The sequence below is a fragment of the Apteryx rowi genome, unplaced genomic scaffold (genome assembly GCF_003343035.1).
Source record: "Apteryx rowi isolate R43461 unplaced genomic scaffold, aptRow1 scaffold_703, whole genome shotgun sequence".
Taxonomy (NCBI): domain Eukaryota; kingdom Metazoa; phylum Chordata; class Aves; order Apterygiformes; family Apterygidae; genus Apteryx; species Apteryx rowi.
In genome coordinates, this window is record NW_020450987.1 from 91,706 (window position 1) to 119,613 (window position 27,908).

Here is a 27,908-nt window from a genome sequence, read left to right on the forward strand (position 1 = left end):
ATTTGTGGACTGTTTCAGGTATTAGGCAGAAGTTGAAAATAACAAAAAGGCTGCTCAGTTAAGTTTCTACTCTTCTACAGAGGCCTTGCTGCTTCTAGATTCCAGTGGATTAAAAAAACCCTAATGTATAGCTTTTAACCTTCAGAGAGAGAAAGTAAATCAGATGTCTACCTTTGTTTTTCATCAGATAGCCTCAGCTACCTGCTCAGCATGTAGGCTTTCTAAATTCTGCTCTGGAGTTGCCTCTCTCTTTGTACTGATTACATAGGAACTCTCATATCTGATTTAAGTAGATCTGACTACTATTGTGTTTATTTCTTAGATGTTCTACTGCTTAAGCTAGTCAATGCAAGTGGCCTGTCTGAATCTCATCCTTAGTAAATACTCTCATGTTGTTGCCTATACATACACAGGACAGCATATTGTATTTCTGAACCTGAAGGCTTAGAGCAGACAGTACAATCCCAGGTGTGATCATAACATAATTTAATCTTTCTGAAGCTTCTGTTAACATTTCATGAAGGGCAGAGCTAAATAGAGGCCAGATTTCTTACGGAATATGAAAATCTTTTCAGCAAAATTCTACCAGCTTCTATAGTACTTACTAAAAGACAGCACGGATATCTCCTCTAATCAATCAGTAGTAGAAAACAAGAGGTGTGAAGATCACACTGAAGGGATCACTATTTCTTCTGAGATGCTACCAGGGCACACTAGTGACTCATGTTTAGCCCATCAGTGAGGTTCCCCAGTATCTTTTCAGCAGAGCTGAAACAGTGCTTAGCCTTTGCCAATGCAGGGGTTATTCTGTCCCAGATGCAGAATTTCTATTTGCCCTGTCAAATTTCATTCAGCCCACTTCTTTGGCCTAGGTCCCTTTGTATGGCAGCCCTGCCCTGAAAAGTGTATCGACTGCACTCCCCAGTTTGTTGTCATCTGCAAACTTGATAAGGGTGAATTCCATCCTTCCTCCAGATCTCTGAGGAAGATATTAACAGAACAGGTCTCAGGATAGACTCTGGACACTCCACTTGTAATCAGCCTCTGGGGAGCATATGAACAATTAACCACTACCATTTGAGCCTGACAATATAAGTTGTTTTTTCAACCATCAAGTAGTGTACTCATCTAGATCATAACTTTCCAACTTGAATACAAGCATACTGTGTCAAAAGTCTTGCTAAAGTAGCAAGTAGATAACATGCACTGTTGTTGTCTCATTCACATGTCTAGATAGTTCATCAAAGAAGGCAATCAGGTTGGTCAGTCATGATTTCCCCTTGGTATATTCATGCAGGCTGCTCCAAATCGCCTTATTCTCCTTCAGGTGCCAACACCTCATTGGCTTAATGTGCCAGTATCTCATTTTGAGGCACAATATAGCTCCTTACAAATCTAGAAAAGCAAAGAGGATTTTTCATGGGATTGATTTAGAATGTTAAACAATAGTACTGAAAATATTGCTGAGTATTAAATGGGAGACAACAATGCATGTTTAGATATGGAGGAGGGCTAGAGGAAAAAAGATTGCTTTGTCCTCTGTGAAAGCACCCTTAACATCCCATGGATTAACTGAATTAATTTTAGAAACAGCTTTAAAAATCTAAAAGTAACCAGGAACAATTTGCTGTTTTAATGGTCTTAAGATTTTACTATCAAAATTTTCAAACTAGCTATACAGAAGTCCAAAGAAAGTCTGTGACCCAAATTTGTATCTGCAATTATGTCTGCTTTAAATTACTATCCATACAGAAAACTTGAGCTAAGATGTGGTATTGGTCAGGATCTGGCATGCTGATACCTAATTAAAACTCATGTGATATACCTATATTTGCTGTAATTCTATCTGAGAACTTTATCCTACTCTGAGAAGAACAAAAAAGTTAAAATAAGCAAGTAGATAAACATCCATACTAATCTCATGCATCAGTTATAACCCATTAACCTTTCTAGGAAATCTAGTTAGATTTTAATTCTACAATTTAATTGGCACATGGACAGATATATTCTCCTCTACCTCACCTTATATTCTACTTAGTTATCTCTAGAAATCTCTAAAATAGCAGCCTGTAAAAGTGAAAAAGAAGATATCTCCAAAAATGAGAGAATAATAACAATAATAAATAATTATTATGAAACATGATTCAATTGTATATTAAGATAGAGCAGCTTCAAACTGAAGACTTTCAAACATCTGTTCCTCATGCTGCTACAGCTGAGGTTAAAGATGATTACTTTTTATTATTTTTGGTCTAAAGGATTTTCTTGACTCTGATTTTCCGTTAGTAACTTCACTATGATAAAAATTTTTGAAACAGTTTTTTAGACCTAAGAATTAGCACATTCTCTGTTCTTTAACTGCCCAGTAATTACTTAAGACTGCAACCTTAACTCCCAAATTTTTTCTTAATAAAAGAAATTCAAACAATGTAGAATTGAGAAGACTATGGACACTGTTAAAAAGAAAAGCAAGAAAATTATGGAAAAAATTTGAAATCATATGTATGTGTTCACTTACCAATGCAAATTCATGTGATACTCTTCCATCTGGAGGCAGTCTAGCCCCAAAACCTAGAGCTGGGAACATTTTATCACTATCATAGTCCTGAATGATTTCACCTACTGCTTTTAGTGCCATGCCATAAGCATTCAGCTGATAGGGATTCATGTAGTGGAGTGAAGTGGGTTGTGAAGGGTTACCTGTTGAAGCAAGGATCAGATTTACTTCAAAATTCTCTCTTAAAAATGAGAGAAACCTAAGAAAGCAGAAAATGGTAAAAAAAGATTTTGAAAAGGAAACCTACTTCCCAGGTACATAACTGTGATTAGATCAGGTAAAAATGCTATGTTCTGAATAAATTTTTAGTGGGTTAACAGTAGCAGTTGTAAGCCTTTTCCGCAAAAAATTGTGATTAGGCTTGTAAATTTAAGTTATTTTTATATTATGATACACACTTTGAGATAGAATTTACATAAGAATTATGACATCTTGAAAACAAATACAGAGGGGTATCCAAACACTTCTCTTTTTCACCCCACTTCAGCCCCACTCCACCCGAAACTCCTTTCCTTTGTCCCTCTTGATGGGGTCTTTTGATTTAGCCAATTTTCTCCCAGCAACAACAATAATAAAAAAAAATCAGAAAATACACAAATATTTGCAAAATGTTCCTGTACATATTTTAGTTTTGTATGTAGCTTTTTCAATTCTGTCTGTTGCATTTGTCCTGCTTTTCTGCACAGAAACCAGTTTCTACTCTGTTGTTGCTCAGCAAAAAGGAATCCTGATTCCAGGTTGTGCCAAGTATACAAATAATTAATAGTACAGCCAAATTATGTAGAACACTGATATAGATACACAAACACACACACACTCACAAATGTATGCGATATTAGAAAAAGTGCTTTAAAGCTGAACACAGCACACAAATATGCAAGAAACTCATTCTGATACTTACCATTTGATGCTGTGAAATCGATAGCTACTGTGAAATTGATTTGGGTTCTGTAGAATAAGCAAATAGAAATCTTATTAATAGCTTTACTGTTATTTGGAAAAATAAACAAGAGAGATAATATATGGCTTGTGGGCAAAGTGCAGACCATTGACTTTCTAATACAGGAAATATAAATTGGAAATACTCTTCTATAAGATTCCAGCCAAGATCTACACAACACTATCTTTATTAACATATTGAAAACAGTTACTTCCCTCCATCTGTCCTTTTTGCATTGTTTATGAAAAATCCTAAATCAACAATAAGGTTAATAAGATCCAGCAACATTATTAATTCATTTTTATCAGTAATACTGATTTTTTCTTAGACATATTTTAGTCCTAGTCATAGAAAACTAGCATAGGCAAGCAGGGTTTTACTAAGCTGTGCCTTCTCCTAATAGCAAAAACTGTGTGTTCAGTTAGAACATCTTTGAAATCCTGCTATGCACACAGTCTTTGGACAGGATATCATAGTTTTTGGCAGGGAATTGCATTCATGTGGACACAGGCAATACTTTATGAGTGGGAATATCAAGGTAAATTTTGGAAGACAGAAGTAGAATGGCAAAGCAGAAATATAAAGATCAGTATTTTCTCCAGTAGCTAAATAAAGCCATTACAGTACATGAATCAATTGTTAGCACCACAGTTATTGTCCAAAAAAAAAAGAAAATCATTAATAGACTTTTACAATCCAATTACATTTAGTTCTGTTGAGCAACTTCCTTCAGGACAAAATACTGACATCCTGGAGATAATCTCTTAACTATTAAGATTCTAAGCAGGAAAAAGAGTCTGTGTATTTTTGAAAATGAACTTTTGAGTCCTTTACATCCTCCTTCAAATTCTTGCCTCTTACTGTGCACAAGTATGAATATATTGACCAAATTAGCAAAGAGTAAAGCTCTCTGAAAGAAAATTACACAACAGATTTAACTCATGTTCATTTAGATGAAATCACCATCAAACTGACACCTGGTCTTGCAGTAGTGGATTTGCTACTCAAGTAACCTGAAGTGTCTAGAGAAAATACTATTTAATTTCATAAAAACTGTGTATGAAAAAACAAAACAAAACACATAGCATCATTATATCACACTATCCAAGGCTAATACAGAACAGCTAAATTAGGTACGGGTGGACTCTGCCTCCAGAAAGTGGAGAAAAACAGCCCCTATAAGTATCAGGAAGAGTCATGCAGTTCCTTGGAATACTGTCAGCCTGGAGTAGGCCTAAAAAGGCTGTGGCCTCAATATGGACTTGAATGAAGAACAGTGAAAGCTGCTGCAGTCTCTGAAAAGTTCACAGACCTAAGCTTTATGAAATGAGTCTTCTGCTAAGTTTTATCCAATTTCACCAAAAAGATTTTTCGTGGCATGCCAAGTCAGATTTTGTTTGGCCTGTACTTGAATGTCAGGCCCTGAAGCTCCATAACCACAATATCCTTCTGCACTAGCAATTAGTTGTAACGAATAAAGATCCTAAGAAGTGCATGCCAACCAGTTTTCCACCAACATCACTATAGTGTGCAGTTAAGTTGTTTTCCTCAGACAAGAACGAGTTAGGAAAAACAAACAAACAAACAAAGGCTCATACACTACCATTTCTAGATTTATGTTTGATGTCCTTACTGACAGGCCTAGGCAAAATTGCTTTTGGGCTGTAATCTCCTTACACTTATTTTAAGTGCTTTGGTGTGGTGCAATGTTTTAAGAGTAAAATCAGACTCTTACAAGCAGTATACACCAGGTACATCAAGTACAGAAATTCTTCACTTGGCTGGGCTGAAGAATGTGTCACTGTGAAAAACTCAAACAATTTTTCCTTTACATACGAACAGCAACACTTATTTGTAAACTCATTTCCTGGATGCACTATTCTAATCCAACGGTAAGAAGAAACAGTTTAATAAATTCTGAATGCAAGACAGAGAAACAAGAGAAAACACAGTAGAAAAAGAAGAATTAAAAAGGAAAATGGCTAACAAAAGTAAACAAAAAACATTCAAACTACCTCTCCATTGCAAAAAGAACAAAGTCAGTCTTCAGGTGACTAAAGATGATGACCAACAGCATCAATTTCTGAAGTATTCCTCAAAGTGACAACTGTGGCAACTCTGCAAATGTATACTGCTCCAGATAACAGCAATTCATCTGGTAAACGAGAAAAACTCCCTCTCCCATTTATAATCCACTGTAATCTGGACTATGGCTTTTGCTCAAGCAAAAGAGGACATATGTTATAGCATGTGCTAATTTGACAAAATCATGGTTTGAAATACAACTGACAGATGCCTGCATCTCTAGAAATTATATTTCCATCTGTATATACCTAAGATACTGCTATAGAAAACATGTAAGAACCTGACCGATTACTAACTGCAATAATTTATACATCATTGTATATAGACTAGAATTCAGTTTCCTAAACATAGTTGTCTCATGCTATTTTAGGCCCCCTACATACCTACTACATCATGAAAACTTTTGGGAGTCTAAAATGGCATTAAATGTCTATGTTCAGGCAACTGGATCCCACTCTTAATACAACTGTCACTTTGTATTATGGACTCATGACCACAGAGAATGTCATTCATGTCTTACAGAGGACCAGGAAAGCTATAACAAACTCTGTTAAGACAGTACTGCACTGCAATCCCCCTATGTTTTCAATGACCATTATGTTTCATATATATAATATAGCTGAAATATGTCCCACTGAATATGATCTCATGGAAAAGAGACATAGAAGCCTCAGTTACATAAGGCACTGGTGTCCTGTGGAGGGAAAGGAATAATAAATTGGAAAAAGGTACAAAAATAAAGGTCAACTCTCGTAGTTAATATTATTGAAATGTAATTGAATCTTCTTTGACCACAAAACTGGGTGTGGAAACCTAAAACAAACAATTCATTTTCAAATAAGAATTACTGGGGAAAAGATTTTCAAAAGCAGCCATACCACTGCAAACATATGCATTTTGTGTGAAAGGTTATTATGAAAAGGTATTAATATATCAACTGCTTCACCAGGACTGAAAAAATTAACTGGCCATAACTAAAAAACTAACCCGGGAATGCTAATTTTAGAAGCTGTTGTATCTGATGTTTCCACAACACACTATTCTGGAAGTCAAGTGGGATGACTGGCAAATTAATTTGGATGACATTTTAAGAAATGTTTTCATGGTAATAATGTTATTCTGGAATCAGATTAGAAGTAATAAATAAATCTGACAGTCCACTGTCCTTCTGTTTTTATTTCTACTACAGGTTTTGTTTCTTTTTAACAGACTAACTCTTAGGTTCTACCAACTGAACTTTATTAGGCTACTGTTATTATTATTGACATATCAACTTTCATCAACAATAAAATGTATTTTTTAAAGATCTCAGATTACTACATTTTGTGTATGGGATAGTAGCTGAAAATCATTAACTTAAGAATGAGGAAACTCAAAATTTTTTTATAAAGCATCTAAAATTGAAGTCTGAGACATACTTAGATGCCTGATTAAATGATCCAAATTTTAAAACATACAAAGACAATCAAAGCTTTACTTTAGATGCTCATTGTTTAAAAGCATGGCTTAATTGGTTGCTTTTAACAGAAGTCATTTTAGCTTAGTGCTTATCTAATGCAGTATGCATCTATCAGCATAATGGAATGATTATTTAGGATGGACACGCAGAGCTGCCCTAATGGTTAGTGCAGGTTAAAATAGGTAGACTGGTAGATAAAATCTATATTAGACCTTCAGCAAAACAATATACAGAACTGTGTTTCACATGATGCTGGGGAAAACTCAACAATTATTCATGTGAAAACTGTGAGTGAAACTTGAGGTGTTTTCTTTTAATGATCAGTTGAATGCTCTTAGAAGGGACTTACAATTACTGTAATAGCAAAAAAAAAAAAACATTTTCCAAAAAGTGCTCAAAATCACACAGAAACAATAACTGATTTTTTTTTAACTATATGTAGAATATCAGAAAATAAATGGAATAGTCATTAAGCAAGAACCATACCCAAAGACAAGACTGAACAAGAAAATTTGCAAGAAAAAGAAAGGTTCTCAAAACATGTAAGAAGAATGAGATATACACCTATACCCAAAAGGTCTTGAAAAACAAAGATTCTTTTTCACAGCAATATATGGCTGCTATATCATTATTCCTGTGTATTTCTCTAAATATCTTAAAATGCAACTGCAACACACTAAAAGGAAATGCAAAACACACTATCTAGCACTTAGGGAATCTTCCCAAACTTAGTGGCAGAATGTAGCTCAGATTTTAGCTGACATAAGTATACAATCTACACTGAAGAAAATGCCAATTTACAAGACAAGAATTTCATATTTACAAACTGTGGAAGACAAGTCATTCTAACTATACTGAAGTTTATGGTAAATCCACACTCTGTTTAGGCACAATGAGATACAGCATTATTCAATTATGGAACACAGCATTATGTAAAAGGACAAAAGGTAACAAAAAAAAGGTTTGACCTATTATAGACATCAAATAAAAAAAAACAAGCCTAGAACAGCAGTGACTATAAGGAGTCAAGTACTCAGAAATTATTAAGTTCCAGAATCAGCCCCTGTCAATCCACATGGCTGTCATTAATAATATGATCAGATACAGTCTAAACCCACCTGCCCCTCCTCCCCAGCAAAAGAGAAAATCCTTGCTCAAAATCTAGGATGGGCAACATTATTTCCATTTATCCTGTCATTAGCCTGTTTTATTTTCTGCACACCAACAAAATCCTACTCTGATGATACTACTATTCATATCCCTAGAGACTTTTTAATGACCTGTATCCCTGTATTGCTTCACAATGAATTTATTTTCACAGCATTCTTGTGAGGTGAAGGGACATTATAGGTATATTTTACAGAAGTAGAATTGAAACACTGGAATAAAAGCAAAATATCTTTATTAACTTTGCATATTTTTTTCAGCATAAATATCCTTATGTATCACTTTTTCTGCATAAGCATACAGTTTACATGACCATTGTCAAAGAATGTACAGTACTATTTCAAATCTAGTTAGTGAAAAATGTAATGTCCTCTGAAAAGTCTGGTTTGCGTGATTTGACTAGCATCACAGAACACTGTGGCAGACAATGGACAAAATCATTTCTCTAAGGAACCTTAACTGCCGTAACAACAAAACTTCTGTGATGGAAAAGATGGATCAATTTATGAACTCTATTTTTTATTATGAACTTTGTTTTTTATTATAAGATGTCCATGCCAAGGTAGCTCTTTACAGTTTATCATACTTGGCCATTCCCTTAGAACAATGGTTTTTTATACAGCCAGCCTGATTTGAGGGAGGAACTCTAGCTTTCTACATGAATGTATAACTAAAAAAGGTGTGCACAATAAGGGATACCACTCTGAATGGTGAACCAAACTTTGTCAGAGTGTTGAAGGACCTGCAGAAGGAGACAATGCCAAATCTAAAATACTAACAGGACACAGCGTCCCGCAAGGAGAGAGGTAGGATTGAACAGAGAAGGGGAAGGAACAAACTACTTGAGGCTAAGGCTCAAGACTTTTATATTGTTATTTTAAGATTTCTAACCCCCGAGGTTATTCAAGAGTAAGGTTTTTCTCATCAGCAAATTCTTTTGGTAAGTGTGTGTTCCTGCTTTTCCAGCCGCACAGTTTCCCAAAGAGCTAAATTAGAAGCTCATGACACACACTACCTCAGTGAGGTTGTGAGGTGATGAGGCTGTGCATAAAAGCCACTAAAACATTTGACATCTGTCTCAGCAGGCTGAATTGTTGAATGTCTTGTTCCAAGGAAGGGCTCAGAATAGCTAAGCTCAGAAATGTACCTTACAGACTCAGATCTGGATAGATCACTAATACTCTGTCAGAATTTAGTTGGTTTAGAAAGGTGACATATTCTATACCTGGACAGTTGATTGTACCCTACACTACCACTAGAAATGAGGAAAGTATCTTAGAAATAACAGTAATCTTCACTACAAAACCACAGAGAAGCCATTTTGTTTGTTTCTTCAGGACAGCAAAGTAAAAACTATAATCATTTAATGAGAACCCTATCAGAATTAATACACACAAGGGAATAAACTAAGCCTGGATGTACCTTTTGACTTGACTTGATAACATTTGCAATGTTTAGCTTTTTTAAACAGCAAACTGGAAGAAACATGAATTTCCTCCTGTGACTTCAGAGTGACAGTCAGCTGGTTTGTTAGCAGGGGGCAGCAGTGGAAGGTTTTAGAACCACTTACTGCGCAAAGTTCTATGACTGAGCTAATGGAGTAACTAACAGTACTAAGAGGCTGTATCCTCCCCATGCTGTTTACTCTAAAAAGTCCCAAGTGACAGTAATTACATAATTTCCCCTTAACAGATGTTTACTTGGCCAAATGCAGTATCAACTTAAAGAAGATTTTCCTGATAAAAGCTCTACAAAATCTTCTTCCTAATATAGTCTCATTACTCTTAGCTATTCTCCAAGGATATAAAATACATAGTTAAGCCTCCAAAATACATTGCTATGGCTCCTCTTGCTTCACAGCTGTATCCCCCACCAGGTCTTCTCAGAACATACGCATGCCATTGCATATCACAGTGTACTGGCTGGACCAAAATAGTTGTCATAAAAGGACTTCTAAATTTCAGTTTTGACTATCAATGATTCAATACAGTTCAGTTAAATGTGTATGCCCAGAATCCTTAGAATCCAAACATTTTGTGGGTGTTCATCTTTGAAAACTTGGAAGAAGATAAGGCTTGTAATATGATGGGAGGAAAACACTTACTCTTATTTTCCACTAATCTGAGACAGAAGAGATGACTTAATATTTTGGGGCTGAAAGAGGATTCATTTCCTGAATTTTCACGATATACTGAGTCTGCAGTAATGTTTTACCTCAGAAGCACACCCTATTCCAGTAAGTCAAGCAGGCTAGAAACTTTTGCATGGAAGTGCCGTTCCTATCCTCTAAGTCTTGCAGCTACTCAGCTCCTGATCTCTTCTGCAGACAAAACAGAGCAGCCTATAAGCTTATCTACTTTATCAGAATTTTTAACTGTGCCACAGCCATTCCTGTAAACTAGGATAATTTCAGTTGCATTCCTCTTCAAGGCAACATCCCTTACATTCCAAAGGTTACTGACATATCTGGAAATGTTTTGATAGGAATGTATTAACTGGTAAATGGAAGAAGAAATCCAATTTTAAAATGTATGTTAATTTTTAGTACAACATACCTATTTTAAATTTGTGAAGTTCCATGTGGCAAAATATGTGACTAAACATCAAGATATAGGGGCAATGCAGAACGCAAGCTAGTAATGTAACCTGATGTAATATTCAGATGCAAAAGAGACATCCATTTCTTTCCTGCCATACTGCTATAAAATCCAGCATTATGTAGTAAAAATAAATTAGAACTACAGGACAAACTTTTATTTCATTCTTCAAGAGTCTTTAAAAAGCAGTAATATTGATGATACTTATAAAGGAACATCCCAATTAAACAGATGCAGACTCAAAACATAATTCAAATCAATACTGTAGTCCAAATTTGTCATAGTTAAAGCTGTCAAGTTTTCCATTAAATCAATATTAGTTCTAGACATCTCAAATCAATTATAATGAAAGTTCTGAATGTGCAGTATTGCATAAGCATCCATTGATAGAGAAGCCAATATTGTGTCTGTTGCAGAATCAGTGTTTTCTTCCCCTTGCCCAACTAAGTGGAATAAAAACAGGGAACTAAAAAAACAATTTTGAACACATACTTGATGGGAAAAGAGACTGATTAATGAGGAAATCTTCTCTCCTTCTTCCTCCAAAACCTGTCAACTGGACTGAAATGGATATGTAATAGTATTAGAGATGATGGAAGGAAGAGAAAAGCCAAGAAAATGACTCAGTCTCCTGGTCATGTTTCCAAAGAAAAAAAAAAAGTATAGGTTGCAGAAGGAAAGGTAACATTTTATCAAAGTACTTCTACAATCTTCACTGTCATGTACTTAGAAATAACTGTATGAATCACTAATTAAGAAAAGATTTTGTATAAAATAATTAAATGATGAGTATCACCGATCATACATTTAAACACAGAGCATCCTACTAAATTATACTGTATTCTTTTAAGAAGAAAAGAGGAAAAGAGCTTTAGAAGTGGTAATTATTAATATCACAAGACTTCTTTGATTTGCATTTACAGAGAAGCATACAAAATACCAATAAGAATAACAAATTATTACTTTTATTCAAATTTTTTGTTTATTATTTGTTTACAGAAGGTAGACAATTAGGTTTATTAACTTATAACATCTCTGGCAGAAATTTGATAACCCATCCTTAAAAAGATAACATATGCACCCACCCTATTCTTGTAATTCCAACTTCAAACATAAAATTTTATTCTTCAGTTCCTTTTCCATATTATTATTGTAGAGATGAATTTTGAATGAATGAGCAATAAAACAGGCTGTGGCATATGTGTACAACACACTTTAAGGAATAAACAACTACACTAGAAGTAAAACCATTTCTTCACGCATCTGTGTATGCATATACTTCATTCTGTGTAAAGGTTTGGTAAACACGGATAGGTGGCCATTTTCTGGTTCTGTCAAAGTCCACAGCAGGAATGTTTATGAGAAGGGAAATAGAAGAGGCTGAAACCTTAACAGAGTGAGCAGTCAAAACAGGGCATCCTATGCAACCCCTATTCCTCTTAACCTCAAGGATTCCCTACTAAAAATACATCAACGCTTGTCCAAATCAGAGGGGTTCCATAACAGATCGATTGTGACTGTTCATACAAAAATACAACCAGAAAAACCTCAGTGCTGCAAGTATCCTTCCATTATCTCAAGTAATTGTCTATCTGTCATTGACACTGACTAAAAGCAGTGCACAACAATCTTGTACTGATAATTGGAAATGAACTCAGAAACATAAAAGCCACTAGAATCCTGCCCACAGCAATATAGCTGCCTCAGGAACAGCATGTCAAGCAAATGCACAGATAAAATTCTATATAGCATACAGAGTTAAAATAGTCTTCAGATATTACAGATAGAGTAGTGCCTTCAACAGCATGTCTGACCTATATATAGGAAGTTTTACCTTCGCTAAACTGTAACAAATTCTAACATGGTCAACAATCCAATGAGATCCTCTTTGTGGAGAAACTGTAGGATCCAAAGAGATAAGAAGTACTGAGTGTTTCCAGTTAACTGGAGACAAGGATAGCAATTCTAGAAAAGCCTGATAGTTTGTGGTCCAGAAGCATCCTGGAACACACTTCCTTCCCTCTATTACTGTGTCTCGCTGACACAGTGCTGACCCTGAATGATTGGTCTATAAAACTCATTCTGAAGGTCAGCCATAACCACTGAAGCTAGGAATGGACACAAAACCACAAATCTTCATAGAGGTATATGGTAGCCTCAACCCACTTGAGAAACAGAAGCCCCATAAGAGGTAGGGCTCTTCTAAAGGAAACAAAGTGGTTCTAATACGTCTGACTGGACAGAAAAAGCCAAGATGGAGCTGACAAATTTGGATATAAGGATGACTTTGTTGCAGATTCCTAGAGCAACTGTAGTACAGACTACTTTCTACAAAATTCAGTGTAATACCTAAAATCATCCTACAAAGAGGGCCCGGAAAGAGTAACCACCCTCCAATTCATTCCAGAATATAGAAATAGATGGTCTCTACCTGTAACAGGACATGCAAGGGAAGCAACTGTTTTTCAGCATGTGTAAAAATCATTTTACTATGATTAATTTAAAACCCTCCAGTGGTGGCAGGAATGGCAGGGGCAGACATCAGCCAGCAACAGAAGATATCTGATTAACTTAACAGCAGAAGATTTCAATTATATTCTATTAGGTTCTTAATTTTAGAACTGCTTTTACACAAAGAACTAGAATTTTCCAGAAAGGAAATGACTTCAGTCTTGTATGCCATAAAACACTGTAATACCAAACGGTCAAATCTGAAATGTTGCAGAGGCTCTGCATCCTATCCAAATGAGAGAATATGTTCAGCCACAAAAGATAGACCAAATGATCAAGTTAAATCATAAATTTCTCCAAAGATATAGAATAAGGATTTAAAAAAGAGCATCTCTACATCCATGTTAAAGGCCATAATCAAGCATTCCCATTTTTAAGTGCTATACATGAAATGCTCTCATAAGGTTTAATCTTCATGAGCCAAAAGACATTGTGCTTTAAGATATATAAAAGACTATGACTTCACTCTTTTTGAGAATATTTGTCTTCTTGGATGGAGATAAAACAGCAGTGAATTTTGTTTTTCTAACTTCCACATTAAACTATTTGAGAGAACTGAAATATATCAAAGAGGCTGTTAAACTCTGAGAGAGAAAAAGAATTTACAGTCTGCAGAAGCCTATGAGTAAGGTCAACAATTAGAAGCACATCTTATCAATGATCTGTTCCTTCTACAAGTTATCAGTTCAGTATGGAGAGCAATTTCAGGTTGTGGTCTTTCAAAACTTTGAATATAATGGCTGTCCAACTAGTCTACTGATAATCTCTCTGCAGATAACATAATTATGATTGGTGGCATCACTTTAACTTAATGAACTTCAATGGCAAACACATTAGGAATAAACTTTAAGCACATTTTAATTTGTAGGATTACCATAGCTGGGAACAAAGATGAAGCCCTATATTACTACTGCCAAAACAAAACACAGACTACTTATTTCAATTGAAGCCTAGCTGAAGCCTGTCACAAAAGAAGTTAGTTGTTTCTTGACAAGTAATCAATGCCCTAAAATAAATACAGAAAGAATATTCAGACTGTTTGCCTCAAAACCCCATATTAAGAGACCCTGAGGGCTCTTATATCAAAATTGTTTCCAACTATTTAGAGAAAAATTCTGTTCTGGTAGTGAAGTTAAAAAAAACAGGAATTTCTGAGATTCAGTCCCATTCCAGGCATGCTCTAGGATAAGCCATTTTATGCTTCTGTCTCTACTTTCCCTTTGGGAAAGTGATGATAAATGAGAAGTGGATGTTATAAATTTGACATAATTAGTAAGAAAAACATGACTTTAAACAGAGACAATTTTAAACAAATGCCAATATTAAACACACCAAAAGTTAGTGTATTCAGAAGAAATAAAACAGGATTTTACTATATTGATAGTATATAGGTAATTGCCTTTCAGCTAATCCATTTCTCACTGGCTGATGAAAAGTCATTACTCAGCCTCCCTCAGTGTTTTTGTACTATCACATATTCCAACATTATAAAAGACATTCCATAATGTATTCAAAAACCGTATGACCCAACTTACATTAAAAACAATCTGTAGTTTTTATGTAATAAGGTATGGCAACTAAGATGTGAAAACAATATAGCTCTTACAGATATCACTTAGCATCACCATATACATAGAACATACACAAATTATTAGTGAATTATACTGAGATTATGAAAACAAGAAAAGTTGTTGCCAATCACATACCCTCCTTTAATATAGTCAAGGAATGAAACTTCTGTTTCAATTAGGAAGGAAAGCAATGTTACCTGAAAGCAAATAAAAGAGAGTCAGACATGAATTGTCATTTCCCAGGCAAACAAGCAGGGACATAAGCACAATGTTTTTGGAGGTCTATAGTTAGTTCGTAATTTCCTACAGTATTAGGAAAAAAGAAGATATAAAAAGTACAAAACAATCTCAATAAGCAGTTTTTGAAAGGGAAGAGATAAGTCTGGAAGTCTACCAGAATTTCTTTTTAACCTTTTCTTTTTTTTTTTTAAATGAAAGATAAGGGATAGAAGGTAGTACTTCAGGGCAGGTTACCACAGGCATGGCTGCTAGTTGCTGTACACTGCATCTATACACTAATATTAGATGCCAGACAATAACTCATCTGTTCTGTGAGTAATTTAACTTTGTTTAAAGAACACGTTTACAATTATTATATGTCCTTTTTCATCACATATTAGAAGTAATACTGAGTGTTGATGGAAGCCAAAAACAAAAAAAAAAATCTAGTAAATTATACATATATATGTAATACGTAAAAATATTTGAAGTGGAATATAACATACAAAAATGTGAAGATAAGAAATTTCTTCACTCCCAACTTTTATCATTCAAAAATTATATGGGTCCAAAACACAGGCAGCGGTCTAAAGTGTTACTAGCATTTCCAGTGCTTGAGTCACAATAACGTAAACTGAAGTAAAGATCCAGTATTTAACACCTTCAGATATTGCATAACATTCACAAAGCAGAGACTTCAATCCAAATTGTTTTCTTTTATTTTTCACTTTTTTTTATTTTGTCACTTTTATTTAAAAAGTGACACGAAAGTTTCTCCCAACAGAAGTGCATCAGGTGCATCAGGCATTCAGTGAAAACTGCTCAACTACTCAAAGCAAATCCACTGATAGAGATACAAGGAGTGAAAAGGGAAAGGATATTTGTCAGTGCAAACAAAATTTGATTTGCCTTCCAACAGCAGCACAAAATAAAATTTCAAAATATTCCTATGATGCAAATTTGAATTGAGAAGGAGGTTATAGGTCGCATTTCTGTCTTCTATCCTACTTCCTTTGTCCCAGGTTCTCTGTGATCCTAACTGACTTCCAAAGTTTAAAGCCATAGAACTACTTTCTAGTTGAGAACGGAAGATCATAACAAAGTCCTACCAGACTATAAACACCAGTCTTGAATATAAGACTGAAATTTCTATTAATTTTGCCACTGGACACAGTCATTTTAATGGTTCATCAGTTATTACAACAGGTCACCGTGTTCCTAACTAATTTAGGCAAATGTTTTGAGTGAATCTAGTTTAAAAAGGTAAAAAAACAAAACGGACAACATCCAAAGTGATTGAAATATATATTTCCGTACAGACAATAATTGGTGACCTTCCAATTTTTGCACAGTGAATTTCAAATTTCACTACTTTGTTTGAAACTCATCATGTTTTCAGAAACATTTCTGCTTAGTGTTTGTCTGAATTTCATATGACCCTCTAAGTCATAATGAATTGAGATGGTTACCGTGTCTGTGTAGTTCTTAAAAGCAGTAGTGAGATAGTAGTCAGTGATCTATATCCACTTCATTGAAATTTTTGAAAAGCCAATTTTCCATTAGTGAGAGCGATGGTCTTGGTACATGGCTTGGAAATTTAGAAAACTGTGGGACAAACAATATCTAGGGTGAAGAATGACAGAAAGAAGTAAGAGGTACATTGCAGGCAGACATATAGGAAAGTGACAATTTGCAGAAGCATAAAGGAAGCCTGAAGGCAAAATAGAAGTGAGGAAGTAGAGTTATGAATGTGATCAATGGTGTGAAGATGAAGGGGGAATGGGGTACAGAGGACAAGATAAGAAAAGAAGTTATGAAACAATGGTAGAGAGCATGGTAGAGGAAATAAAACTACTGTCACCAAACCCTTTATCAGAAATTTCACTGCCATTTGAGACAAGGGATAACAAGACACAGTTATTTTTGTCAGCACAGATATGAGTAAAGTACATTCTTTCAAATGCAGACAGATACCTGTGAAGGTGTTAATATATTTAAAACCCAAACTAACAGGAAAATATATACATGTGATTATATTTTTTGCTCTTCTGTACCCTAAGCCTGATTTCATACTGGCAATTTTAAGTATATTAACTTTCAGCATTGACTTAAAATAATCACTTTTTCATAAGTTCCTAACTCACTGATTTAGCAAAACAGAACTTTATTCTAACACACTGAAGTCTAGTAAAAGGAATACATTAGAAAAAACATGATTTCTTGATGAATAAGATCTTATATGGTAAATTTCCATGGACAAACTGCTTCTGCCTATTTTCTTCATTTTAAAACAAAGGTACAGTAAAAATACATGATCATTTTCCTACCGATAAACCGACTTATAAAAGAATGCAGGTATGACAAACCATTCCTTCAAGGCAGCAAATCAGAGTGAAAGCAGCACTGCTGACTGCGGGGAAACTGCTCATGCGGAAAAAAACCTATGCTGGATGTGTTTTCAAAAATCATATCTAAAATTTTTTAGACTTTCCTAGACACAATTCTTCAACATTTATCTTCATTTTTCATAAATAATATGGTGTCTTGAATGCCAGAACATGGAAGCTGAGAAAATTCTGAAAGGAATTCTTTGCATTGCTAGCAATTAATTAGTTAATTAATTAATTAGAATATGGAATATGAATAAAAGAACAATAAACTCTCATTCCAAATTATAGTAACACAACTTTCAACATAAATTTACCAAAACCTGCTGGTAATACAAAATGGTGACTCTTAATGGTTTAACCATGTTGAGGCATGACTTATCAACTATTAGTGATGCTAGCTCAGCAGTTAAATTTAAAAAGAAAATTGAATTTTGAAAGAATTTGACAGCAATTTCAGTAGAGCTCATTTTGAAACTCATTGGTAACTTAATATCACACTTGGATCACAGCTTTTATCACTTTCTTCAAATAAAAATAGTCTGAAAGATGAAATGCGGTACTACAGTAAATAGTTTACTGTTGTGTTCTTCAAAGAAGGTTCCAGTCTAACTCTCTTAAATTATGGCAGCTACATTGTGTTTCAAGATAAAAGGAAAGCATCCAGTATTATAAAACATATTTACTTACTGTTCCAGAATTAATATACTTTTTCTTTTTTCCTTTTTTCTTTGGATTTATTACCTAGAAACACAAATAAAAATATTAAAGTAGTATCATTTATGATTTAACATAAAGATAGTTCTTAAGATACTTTCAAGGGAGCGAGTAGTCTATTTTCAGTAGATTCTAAATATATTCAGCACACTGTTTACTCATGCACCTCAAAGCTGGGATGTATGCATATTTTCAAAACAATGAATTTATCTTCATGGTTTCGGCTAGGTAAACCAGTGCTATTATTCACATTTGACAAATAGGGGACTTAGGCAACAAAGTTAAGAGTGTTCATTAAATTTTGAGTGCTCAGTGAAACACTGCTCTAAATTTTCACAAAATTCTGCATTTTTCTGCCCCAGTGTTCCAGTGTACTGGGTCATCACTCCTTGGTCTTGCAATGAACCTATTTACATTCCAGTTTATTTGTTTCCATCTTCTCCTTAGTATTATTTGAGAAACAGGAGAGTTGTTCTACTACTAGTTTCTGTATTTGGTGCAGTGACAGCATCTGGCTGACAGAAGAGCAACTGCAAGGAAAGAAGGGCCCAGATCATACTGCCCCAAAATGGAAACTAGTTAAGTCACTTGATGAAAATGGCCTAGACCACCACCTGGTTGGTGTACAGGAATTGTGGAGGCTCAATGCATTCCCAGTATACATGAATCTTCAGAGAACTATGAAACATTATACAGTTTTCTTGAACGTCTTGAACTCATTTTTGCAAATTTTCCCACTGTTGACACAAAAAAATCATTTCTCTTCTGAACACCTATCCATTCCAAGGCAAGTCTCAGTCAGATTCATTACAAACACATTAAAGATGCATTCCTTTTTCACTCAAAACGGTGCATGGAATTGGAAGCAAAACATTACTTTGTTAATTAGGTTGATCAACCTTCTCCTGTGCAACCATGAAATTCAAATCCTTGTGGCTTACTGCCAAGTTTTACTGTAAACTACTCACAGATGTTCTCTGAATGACAAGGAATGAAAACAATCGCAGTAGAAATCTTAGCTGCTTAACTGCTATAAAATATTTAAACAATTATGCCTGAAAAAATAGTAAAATATGTCCTCCAGAAATCTCCCTGCACCCAAAATGAAATTACATTTAAAGATTATATTCCTTGTACAACATATAACAGCCCTGAAATGTAAGGCAGGAAAAGATAACTATCATTTGAGGTCTCCAGAACAGGCTATATGAGAGTGATTCTGTCTTTCCCTCCAACATGCTACATCATCATCTGGAGAGTATTCTTCAAAGCTTTTTTTGTCTTGCACATACATAAGCCCTCCAACCCTTTCAAAAAAACCCACTCACTCACTCCACTTCTTAATTAACAGTGGCTGGATTGGTGAGCAATGAATTAAATCTATGTAGTATTATACACAATACAATGATTCTTGCTGAATCCATCTTAGACAGCAGGCGAGTCCTGCTGATGATTGCCCAGAACAGGAAGATGAAGGTAAGAGACTGTCTGCCTGCCCTGTGGCCCTTCATTCACAGCTATCCAGAACCCAGTGATCAAGCCTGAGTTAGCAGCACATTTCTTGCCAGCAGTCATTAATTGCCCAAGAATAGATTCATCTGAATCTTCTGCTTCAGATAACTTGACAATTAGCTTCTTAGGAATTGCTAGGAAATGCACTGGAGCTTGGAGTGAAATATCTTGGAAAACAAGGCATCTACTTGGGACCAAAGATTACTTAAATCACAGCTTATCTCTCACCTGCAATTCTAGGTACTATAATTATAATATTTATGTTCTTTGTTTTTGCTGAAATTTGAGATAACTTTATAAATGAAACATTTTTTTAGCCTCTGAAAGCCTTCCACTCATGCACTAACCTAGAAAACTACATGAACTCTTAGCTATTAAAAAAAGTCAATTGAAGAGAGCTTGTTATAGTAATCTTTTTAATTGCAAAATATAGGACACTCAATCAAGCACAAATTTCTCTTTCTGCCTTCGGTCAGTTTCTAAATGCAAAACAATCTAAAAGGAATTTGTCCAATCCTTTTTGTTCTGATCTTGCAGAGACTGATCAAGCAGAAGCAATAGCAAAGCACAAAAGATTGTGATGTGGGGGGCAAACACAGGGTGCTCAGGAACCATATTTAAGAAAAAAATTGTCATCTCATATGAAACTGCAAACGACTAAGATGGCACGACAGAGTATTCCTAGTAGGGTAGGAGTCAGGTCAGTGATGCATCAGGAGGTTGTAATCCTGATTATACCATGATTACATTAGCTGAATTTTTCTTACTTCTGAAGCATCCTTGGGAGCAGCAGAATTGAAAAGAAAGAAGGTCTGGTCATGGTATTAAGAATGGCTTTATAAAGATATTTGCAGAACAGTCAATCAGGAGTTTCACCAATCTGCATACACATAAGAGTCTAAATCTAGGAACAAGCTCCACTATCAGAATGGACAAAGAGGCAATAGGAACATACTCCTTGAGATGGCTAGCCATGGAACCATCCCGAAAGCAGCTACAGTCCATGTGAATCTACAAGTCATCAGGTGGTATTACTTAGCAAAAGGACTCTGAGCTGCAACTACCTTACCCATATTTGAGAAAAAGAGGAGATGCTCTATACTGAGAAGACTACACTAAAGGGAGACTACACTTTTTCCTTGATGGAAAAGTTATTCCTATTTTTTGGATGGCACATATGACCACTGTTGATATTGTTGCTGGGAGCCTTAGATATTACTTCCTTCTGGAGCAGATGGATAGGGCTTTTGGTAATCTTGGCTCCTGGTAACATCTGGAGGCCAGGGATAGTGCCACTGAAGAAATACCAACGAATATGAGAGAAATATGAGACACAAAATACCAGGTCCAAGCCAGGAAAGAAATTCAGAATACAAGAAAGAAGAAACACTTTCGAGGGCATGCAAAACAACAGAATTATAGGCAAAGAAGTGCTAAGCCTCTATTTTTTCTTCAGCTCCTATACTTGGTATGCATTACTTAAGACAAGGTTTAGAACTGCTGATGCAGTAAAAAGGCCCATTTCATTCTATCAAGACACTTCTGGAGGACTGGAGGGCTCAGTGTATGATGGCATTTTCCAAGAAAAGACTGTTTAAGAAGAACACTCCTGCTGGTAATCAGACTCAGGAATAGGCATTTATACTGCGGTTTGATGATAGCAATCTATTGCATGAGGATGAGAGTCAAGGTTGAACCCAAATGATCAAGGCTCCAAGAATCCAAGGTAAAATAAAGGCAATTTCTAGTAGGATGCACTGTGGCCCTTCCTGTATCTCTCTTAGGACTTTTGGCAGACACTGCATTTTCCTGTGTTACGATCATCAGTCAACTGATACATACTTAAGCCCATTACAGAGGAGACTGTATCCTCTTTAACATGAAAGAAAGGAAACCATGGCTAAACTCAAAATACAAAGAGAACTGACCATTCATTTGTTTAGCACCATTTATAAACCTTGAAAGGGGCAAAGGATCTTGTATTTTATAATCAATTTATTTTGTATAAAGGATCTGTCAAAGAGTTATATGACAGGTACGCTGTCTGGAAAGTGAATAAATACATAGATCCTTGGGTTCATGACTGTTACCTGAAGCACTCAATATGAACTTCACAAGCAAACTCTTCTAAGGTTTCTTGTCCATGCTATCTAAGCATCCTGGGACAATAAATACAGCACAGAGTATACTCTGCCTAAATGCTGTATGAATGCTTATATCCAGAAGTGAAAACCAGCAAAAAATAGTAACAGAACTCACTGAGGAAGACAATAAAATCGTGAAGTTAAAAATAAAACAAAGAAGGCTATTTACAAATCTTGATAAATGAAGCTATGAAAGAAGTACAGAGTGAAACACCTGATTCAGCTGGTCAGCTGAGAGAAATGGAGTATTGGGCACAATCCATTCACTTAGTCTGTGAGCATGTGTGAAATGGAGAGTGCTAAAAAACTTTAACACAAATGCCTTGACATATGCATACATATGTGAAAATGCAATAGCATGTATTTTCTCATAGGAGTATATACAGGCACCTGAAATACATGCATTTTTCCCTAAGAAAATTGCTACCCTTGAGCCCCTGCAGAGAGCATGTCTTCATGGTAATACTGCCCCAATTAAGCAGACCAGCAGTTCCCAAGCACCATCAACATATCAGTATCATGAGAAGACAGCTGTAGTTATTTCTGTATCAAGACTGCATACAATCAGAAAGGTGAATGAGATGCTTAGATACCATTGCATACTAAGCACTAAGCTAGTGTTGGGAGAAAAAGCAATGATAAAAGGACAGGCAGGGCAATCAGGCAACAAGATCACCTAAATTAGGAGGAGTACTTCCTGGCTTTTGGTACAAATGAAAAAAAAAAGGGGGGGGGAGGAGGAACTTGGAACACTTCATATTGTCCTACCACAGGAAAGAAATCAATTCCTTTTGCTAGAATTCTGGAAGACACAACAGTGCAGATGCTTGACATACATCCAGATACGCCAGTATGTGAAAGCAGGATGTTGGTGGGCAAACATACTACCTTTGGTCCAAAAAGGAGGAAAACCATACTATTTCAGCACGAGAGATGATCATTAGGCTAAGACAACTTAGGTAGAACATATTGTATCAGGTATAGTGTAATTCTAACACATCTATGTTGCTTCCAGCTCTGGAGCACATTCACAGCCTTTGCAGTTGTTGTACTACATGCTGACATCTACTGAAGATAAATCCAAAGTGATCTAAATTATACATGGAAACAATGAGGTCTCAAATTTGAAAATTAAATTTCTTGGATTTGCAAGAAAACAAGACAGCGTTTAAGACTTCAGAACGTAATGTATTTCCTTAGGAAGAATCTGTAAGTTGAAACCTCTTCTCAGTGACAAAAAAATGTTTTAAATCTTTTCCTCCTATTCCCTCTCCTTATTTAACACATTTTGAAATTTCACATTACATCTTTCATTCCAGAATGAGATTTTGGGGGGATATTAATTTAAAAATGAAGTTTTAACACATGAGTCTTAATGCTCAAACTTTGCTGTCAATTTTTGGTGCCCAAATCTGAGATATTTTCAAAGAGACTTTTCCAAAAAAGAAAAAAAATGTTAAAATGTGTCCATTTATGACATCCTAAGTTTGTGCATCTCAATTTTTGTTTGCACAAGATCACTGATTGCTTGTGAGAACAAATTACAGTATATTTTGAAGATTTAGTAAAGTCTGATTTTGCAAAAAAAAAGCCAACATTTTTGCAAACCCCAATAATCCCAGACTGCATTGGGAAAGAAGTGTTAAATTAGTGATTTAACTGGAATAAATAAAGAAGCCTGTATAATTCTGACAGCAGGGAGGAAAAAAGAGAAGAGAAAGAACATTAAGAGGAAATGTGGTTGTAGTCTACATTTACCTATAATACACAAAAATATCTTACCTCAGTTAGAATATATCTAATAATAAAAAACTCTATAATTAAATTGACAAATGCATATCAATCCCAACAATTGCCAGATGAATTCAGTGAAGCCTAAATGGAAATCAGATGCAAATTTTTAAGCAAAGATATAACTGATCACAGGAAAAAACTATCAATAAGTAAGCTAAGTTCTTTGTCACTTCTAATTCTAGTATCAAAACTGGGTGAAATTCTAAAGTCTGCTCTTAAAACCAAATGCATACAAATGTACACCCGGTGTAGGAACCACCAGATATTCTTTGCCTATGAGAACAGCATGCAAAACACAATGTGTAACAGTTGGCAAAAGGAGAAATAAACGAGAAACTGCTCAGACACAAATGGGAGTAACCCAGCACTTGCTCCAAGTTATGCCATACCAACCCAGCTGCCTGGGTTGGTACAAAGCAATGCTCTTAGACTCTCTGTCCATCGTCATAAAAGGAGAAATGTGAAATAATTCCAACACTGATTCTAGCCAGCACTGTGCGAGTTTGACCGGTTTGCCATTAAAATATTGAAAGTTTTCTCACTTTTTTCCTTAAAGTGAATAATATACTCACAGTACTTACCTCATACACATTGAACTGAGATTGCCCTCTAGACAACTCTCTATAACTTGTTGTGAATTCTCCGATGAAATCATGGCTGTATTTTAAAAAAAAAAAAAAAGTTTTCAAATCACATGCACAACATTTACTAATTTAAATGTACGTTGCATATATATATGAAAAAGAGAAATGCAGCCAATATGAACTGATACCTGAGAAAGCAGTAATGGCAAAAGATATAATTTGCTTAAAAATCTGCATTTTCCTTCTGCTGCATGTTCACTCTATTAGTAATAATAATTTATGGATGAGAAGTATTAGATTGAATTTTTCTGAAAGCTCCTGCTTAAGTTACCCAGCCACATAACGAGGACTAGGCTTTAAATTAGTGATCAGCCTCATGTAAGTTTACAGAATCTAAAAAACCAGAGTGAGCTATCAAAGACTATCACCATTTTCTCACTGGATCACCCCTGGCACCACAGATGTATGACTGTGTGTGTGACTGTGTGAGAGAAAGTATTAAGGGTGAGAAAGGAGTAATTTGCACTTTAAAAGACCAACCCTACAAATTCATGCAAGACTGCCTAACAGGTGGCTATACAACTCCCAGTAGTCACGAGACCTTCTGTTCTCATTCCCCTATACCCTTCCCAGCTGAAGCTTTCTCACTGCTGCTCCAGCTCCTATTCCCTCCTGGCCATGTGTCCCTCTGTTTTTGCAGCTGTTCCCTAGCAAGGCATTGTAGCTCCTCTATACTCTTCCTCCACAACTGATGAATTGTGCAACTACTTTATACTTCTTTACTTTTCCTCCAATGGTAAACTAGAATGAAAAGACAAAGTTTTATGATTTTATTACTTTAAAATTTTGTTTTTAAGAAATACAACACATTTCTAATGAAGCTATAAATATTAATTTAAAGTTAATTTAAATATATCTGTTGCAAGAAGAGGACAATATGGAAACCATTTTTAGCAATATGAAATTTTCTTCTTGGTTTATGCATAAGGAAATGAAAAACAAACCCAAAATATGCATCTCACTTTACGAAACCAGCATGAGTTCACAAAATATGTAACTTAAACAATTAGAGGTCCAGTCATCATGTCAACGCCCATGAACCAAGAAAAGCATCCTCTAGAAAGCTTGAGAAATACTGTATAGTGAAGATATTACTGATTACTCAGATACAGAAGGGACTGTCTCTCATGAAACCATCCCCTTTCAGTTGGGAGATTAAGAAATTGCTTCTGAGACAGAAAGATTATGACTTTTCTTAAGAAACACTTATTGGAGATATTGGCTTCTTTCCCTTAATGCTCTTTAGAGGGTAACAACTATTTAATGAGAAAACAGAGGAAGCCATCCAAATAAGCAATGGAACTTGAGCTCCATAAGGGCTGTAGTTCATAAGCTGTATTTAATTTTGGGTCACCATAACAGCTGGAAAGACAATGCACCTTAGTTATGGACAAATCTTGCTCTTTCATAAGAGTTCTTACCTTAAATGTTCAAGTCAGCTTGTATATCTCAAAGGCAGAGACTCAAATGATAGCTGAATGACTAAGTATGAACATGCTGTAGTGAACTGAGAAACGTAAGCAATTCCGGACAGGGCTATCCTTGGGAAAAACTTAAAATGGCATAAAAACAACTGTTTCCTTATTTCAAAGAGACACTGGAATGTCTCCTTTTCTTATGTAAATATACATAGATTGATGAACTGAGCTAGAAAGATTTAGTTCCTCTGAATTATCATGTTAAAAAGCTGTTAACATAAAAATGAGCATCTGAGTTCTCTAAGCTTAGAAGACCATCAACTAACAACCTGGATCTGAACACTCACTACTCAGGTGGATATAAGCCCTATAACTAGGCTGGCTCTGAAAGATGAGTGCTTGTAGGACATCATTTGCCCTTGCTGGCAAAATAGCTCTTTAAGAAAATCAAGACACCCATCCCTCTCAGTATTCATGAGCATACATCACCTAACAGATCTCCTTATTAGTCTCTGGATTGAGACTCCAAGACAAAAGACCTCCTTGATTTTAGGCCTCCTAAAACCAAATATTCCCGGGATTAAAGACCTTTGTCTATGAACTGCTTATCAGAAGTCTGAATCAGTGACTCATATCTCTTACTACAAAAATAATCACTTGAACCCCAACTCTTTAAATCTGCTTTTAAATCTGGTACTATGTTTTGCAGTGCTGAAAATCACTTTCAGAATTGTATTAACTTTGATTTTTTAATGATCTGAAGGAAAACAATGGAGGAAAGGGAAATCATCACAAGAAACAAGTCAATGAGCAGAGTGAAAAATGCAATCGTTTAAAAATCAGCTAAGCACCTGGAGAAGGAAAATGACAGTGGAGGACAAGAAATAAAGTGAGAAAGCCTGGAATCTGAGACTTAAAAACTCTCTTGCAGTGTTTAGATTCTCATATGAATGCTTTGATGGATCTGGGTTATCATGGCACTATTTATAGCTTTAAAAATTAAGAAAAAACAAACAAACTTTATTGTGTGTAACAGAGCATAAACATCAAGATTGTGAGGTAGCTTCTGTACGTGTATGCTAGGTAACAATTCCCCATTTACATCTCTACTCTGTACTCTAACATTAATGAAAAAGCCTTCAGAGAGAAATAAAAACACAAGAGTATTGCTGATGACCTTCTTTTAATATTCCCACAGCCCAGAATTCAGATAAAGGAGATAAGCGTGTTTTACTTGTAGAGACTTTCAGTGAAGAACAACTTGCCTCAAATTTCAGTTCTCTTTTTCAAATCTGCATTAATATCTTAGCAAGCTGCTCCAATACAACTGGTTAATAGAACCACTCCTTCCTGACAAAATAATGATATCTCAAACAATGTGCATCTACACTGTTACATCACTTATTAGAATTTAATAGCAAGGTGAGTGTGATAGCTGTGTTACTCCCTCTCAGATGGTTCAAGGTCAAATGTAAGTACATTAAAGAATTCCTTAGAGACACTGGTTTCTCAATTCTTAGGCCCAATCTACACCCACTAGACTACTCTGCCATTCAAGTTTTTGTCACGTGTATCAGCAACGTTTCCCTATATAGAGTCTTCCAAATGGTTTCACAGAGATGAATGAAGACAGAATTCAGCACTGAGAACACAACCAAGCTTATATTTCTGTTCAGGATGTACAAAATTGAAAAAAGAAAAAGAAAAAAAAATCCCATGCAGTTACTCTCAGGAGAAAAGTTTTTGCATTGTCACATTAAAAAAAGGTGGAAAATAACTATTTTTTTATAAACATAAGTCTGATTACATATACACAAGGAAGCAAATCTTTTTTAAAAAGTGTGCAACTCTCCAGAAATAAGTTGTGTATCTTACTATTTTTCCTTCTGTTATGTAACATCTGTCTACTAGTACCTCATCAATAAGAAGGACATTCAACAAAAGAAGTGGTTTTGTTTCACACAGGTGGGCTTGCCTGAAGTAACAAATGCAACTTTTGTAACTTCTTATATCACCAAACATTTCTGGGGTTGTCTTGGAAGCAATAAAAGGTATAAATTAGAACAAGTGTTTCACATTTCAGTAGTTTTTGTGTGGAAACTGGTTTGAGACAAATGAATGTTGATAATTAAAAATGTTAATGTTATAAAGGTCCAGTGGTACATTTTAGTCAAGAAATTTTAAGT

General features: G+C 35.3%; 1 protein-coding gene across 1 annotated transcript in view; it reads right to left on the minus strand.

Annotated features, from left to right (window-relative positions):
• The window catches only part of CPNE8 (copine 8), a 112,549-nt gene that overhangs the window by 18,705 nt on the left and 65,936 nt on the right, over positions 1–27,908 (minus strand). The window contains exons 11-15 of the mRNA XM_026087126.1: positions 24,242–24,317; positions 18,184–18,237; positions 15,023–15,084; positions 3,459–3,505; positions 2,519–2,700 (exon numbers count right to left, since the gene is read on the minus strand). Coding sequence (XP_025942911.1) covers positions 2,519–2,700; positions 3,459–3,505; positions 15,023–15,084; positions 18,184–18,237; positions 24,242–24,317 — 421 coding nt within the window. The remainder of the gene's footprint in view (positions 1–2,518; positions 2,701–3,458; positions 3,506–15,022; positions 15,085–18,183; positions 18,238–24,241; positions 24,318–27,908) is intronic.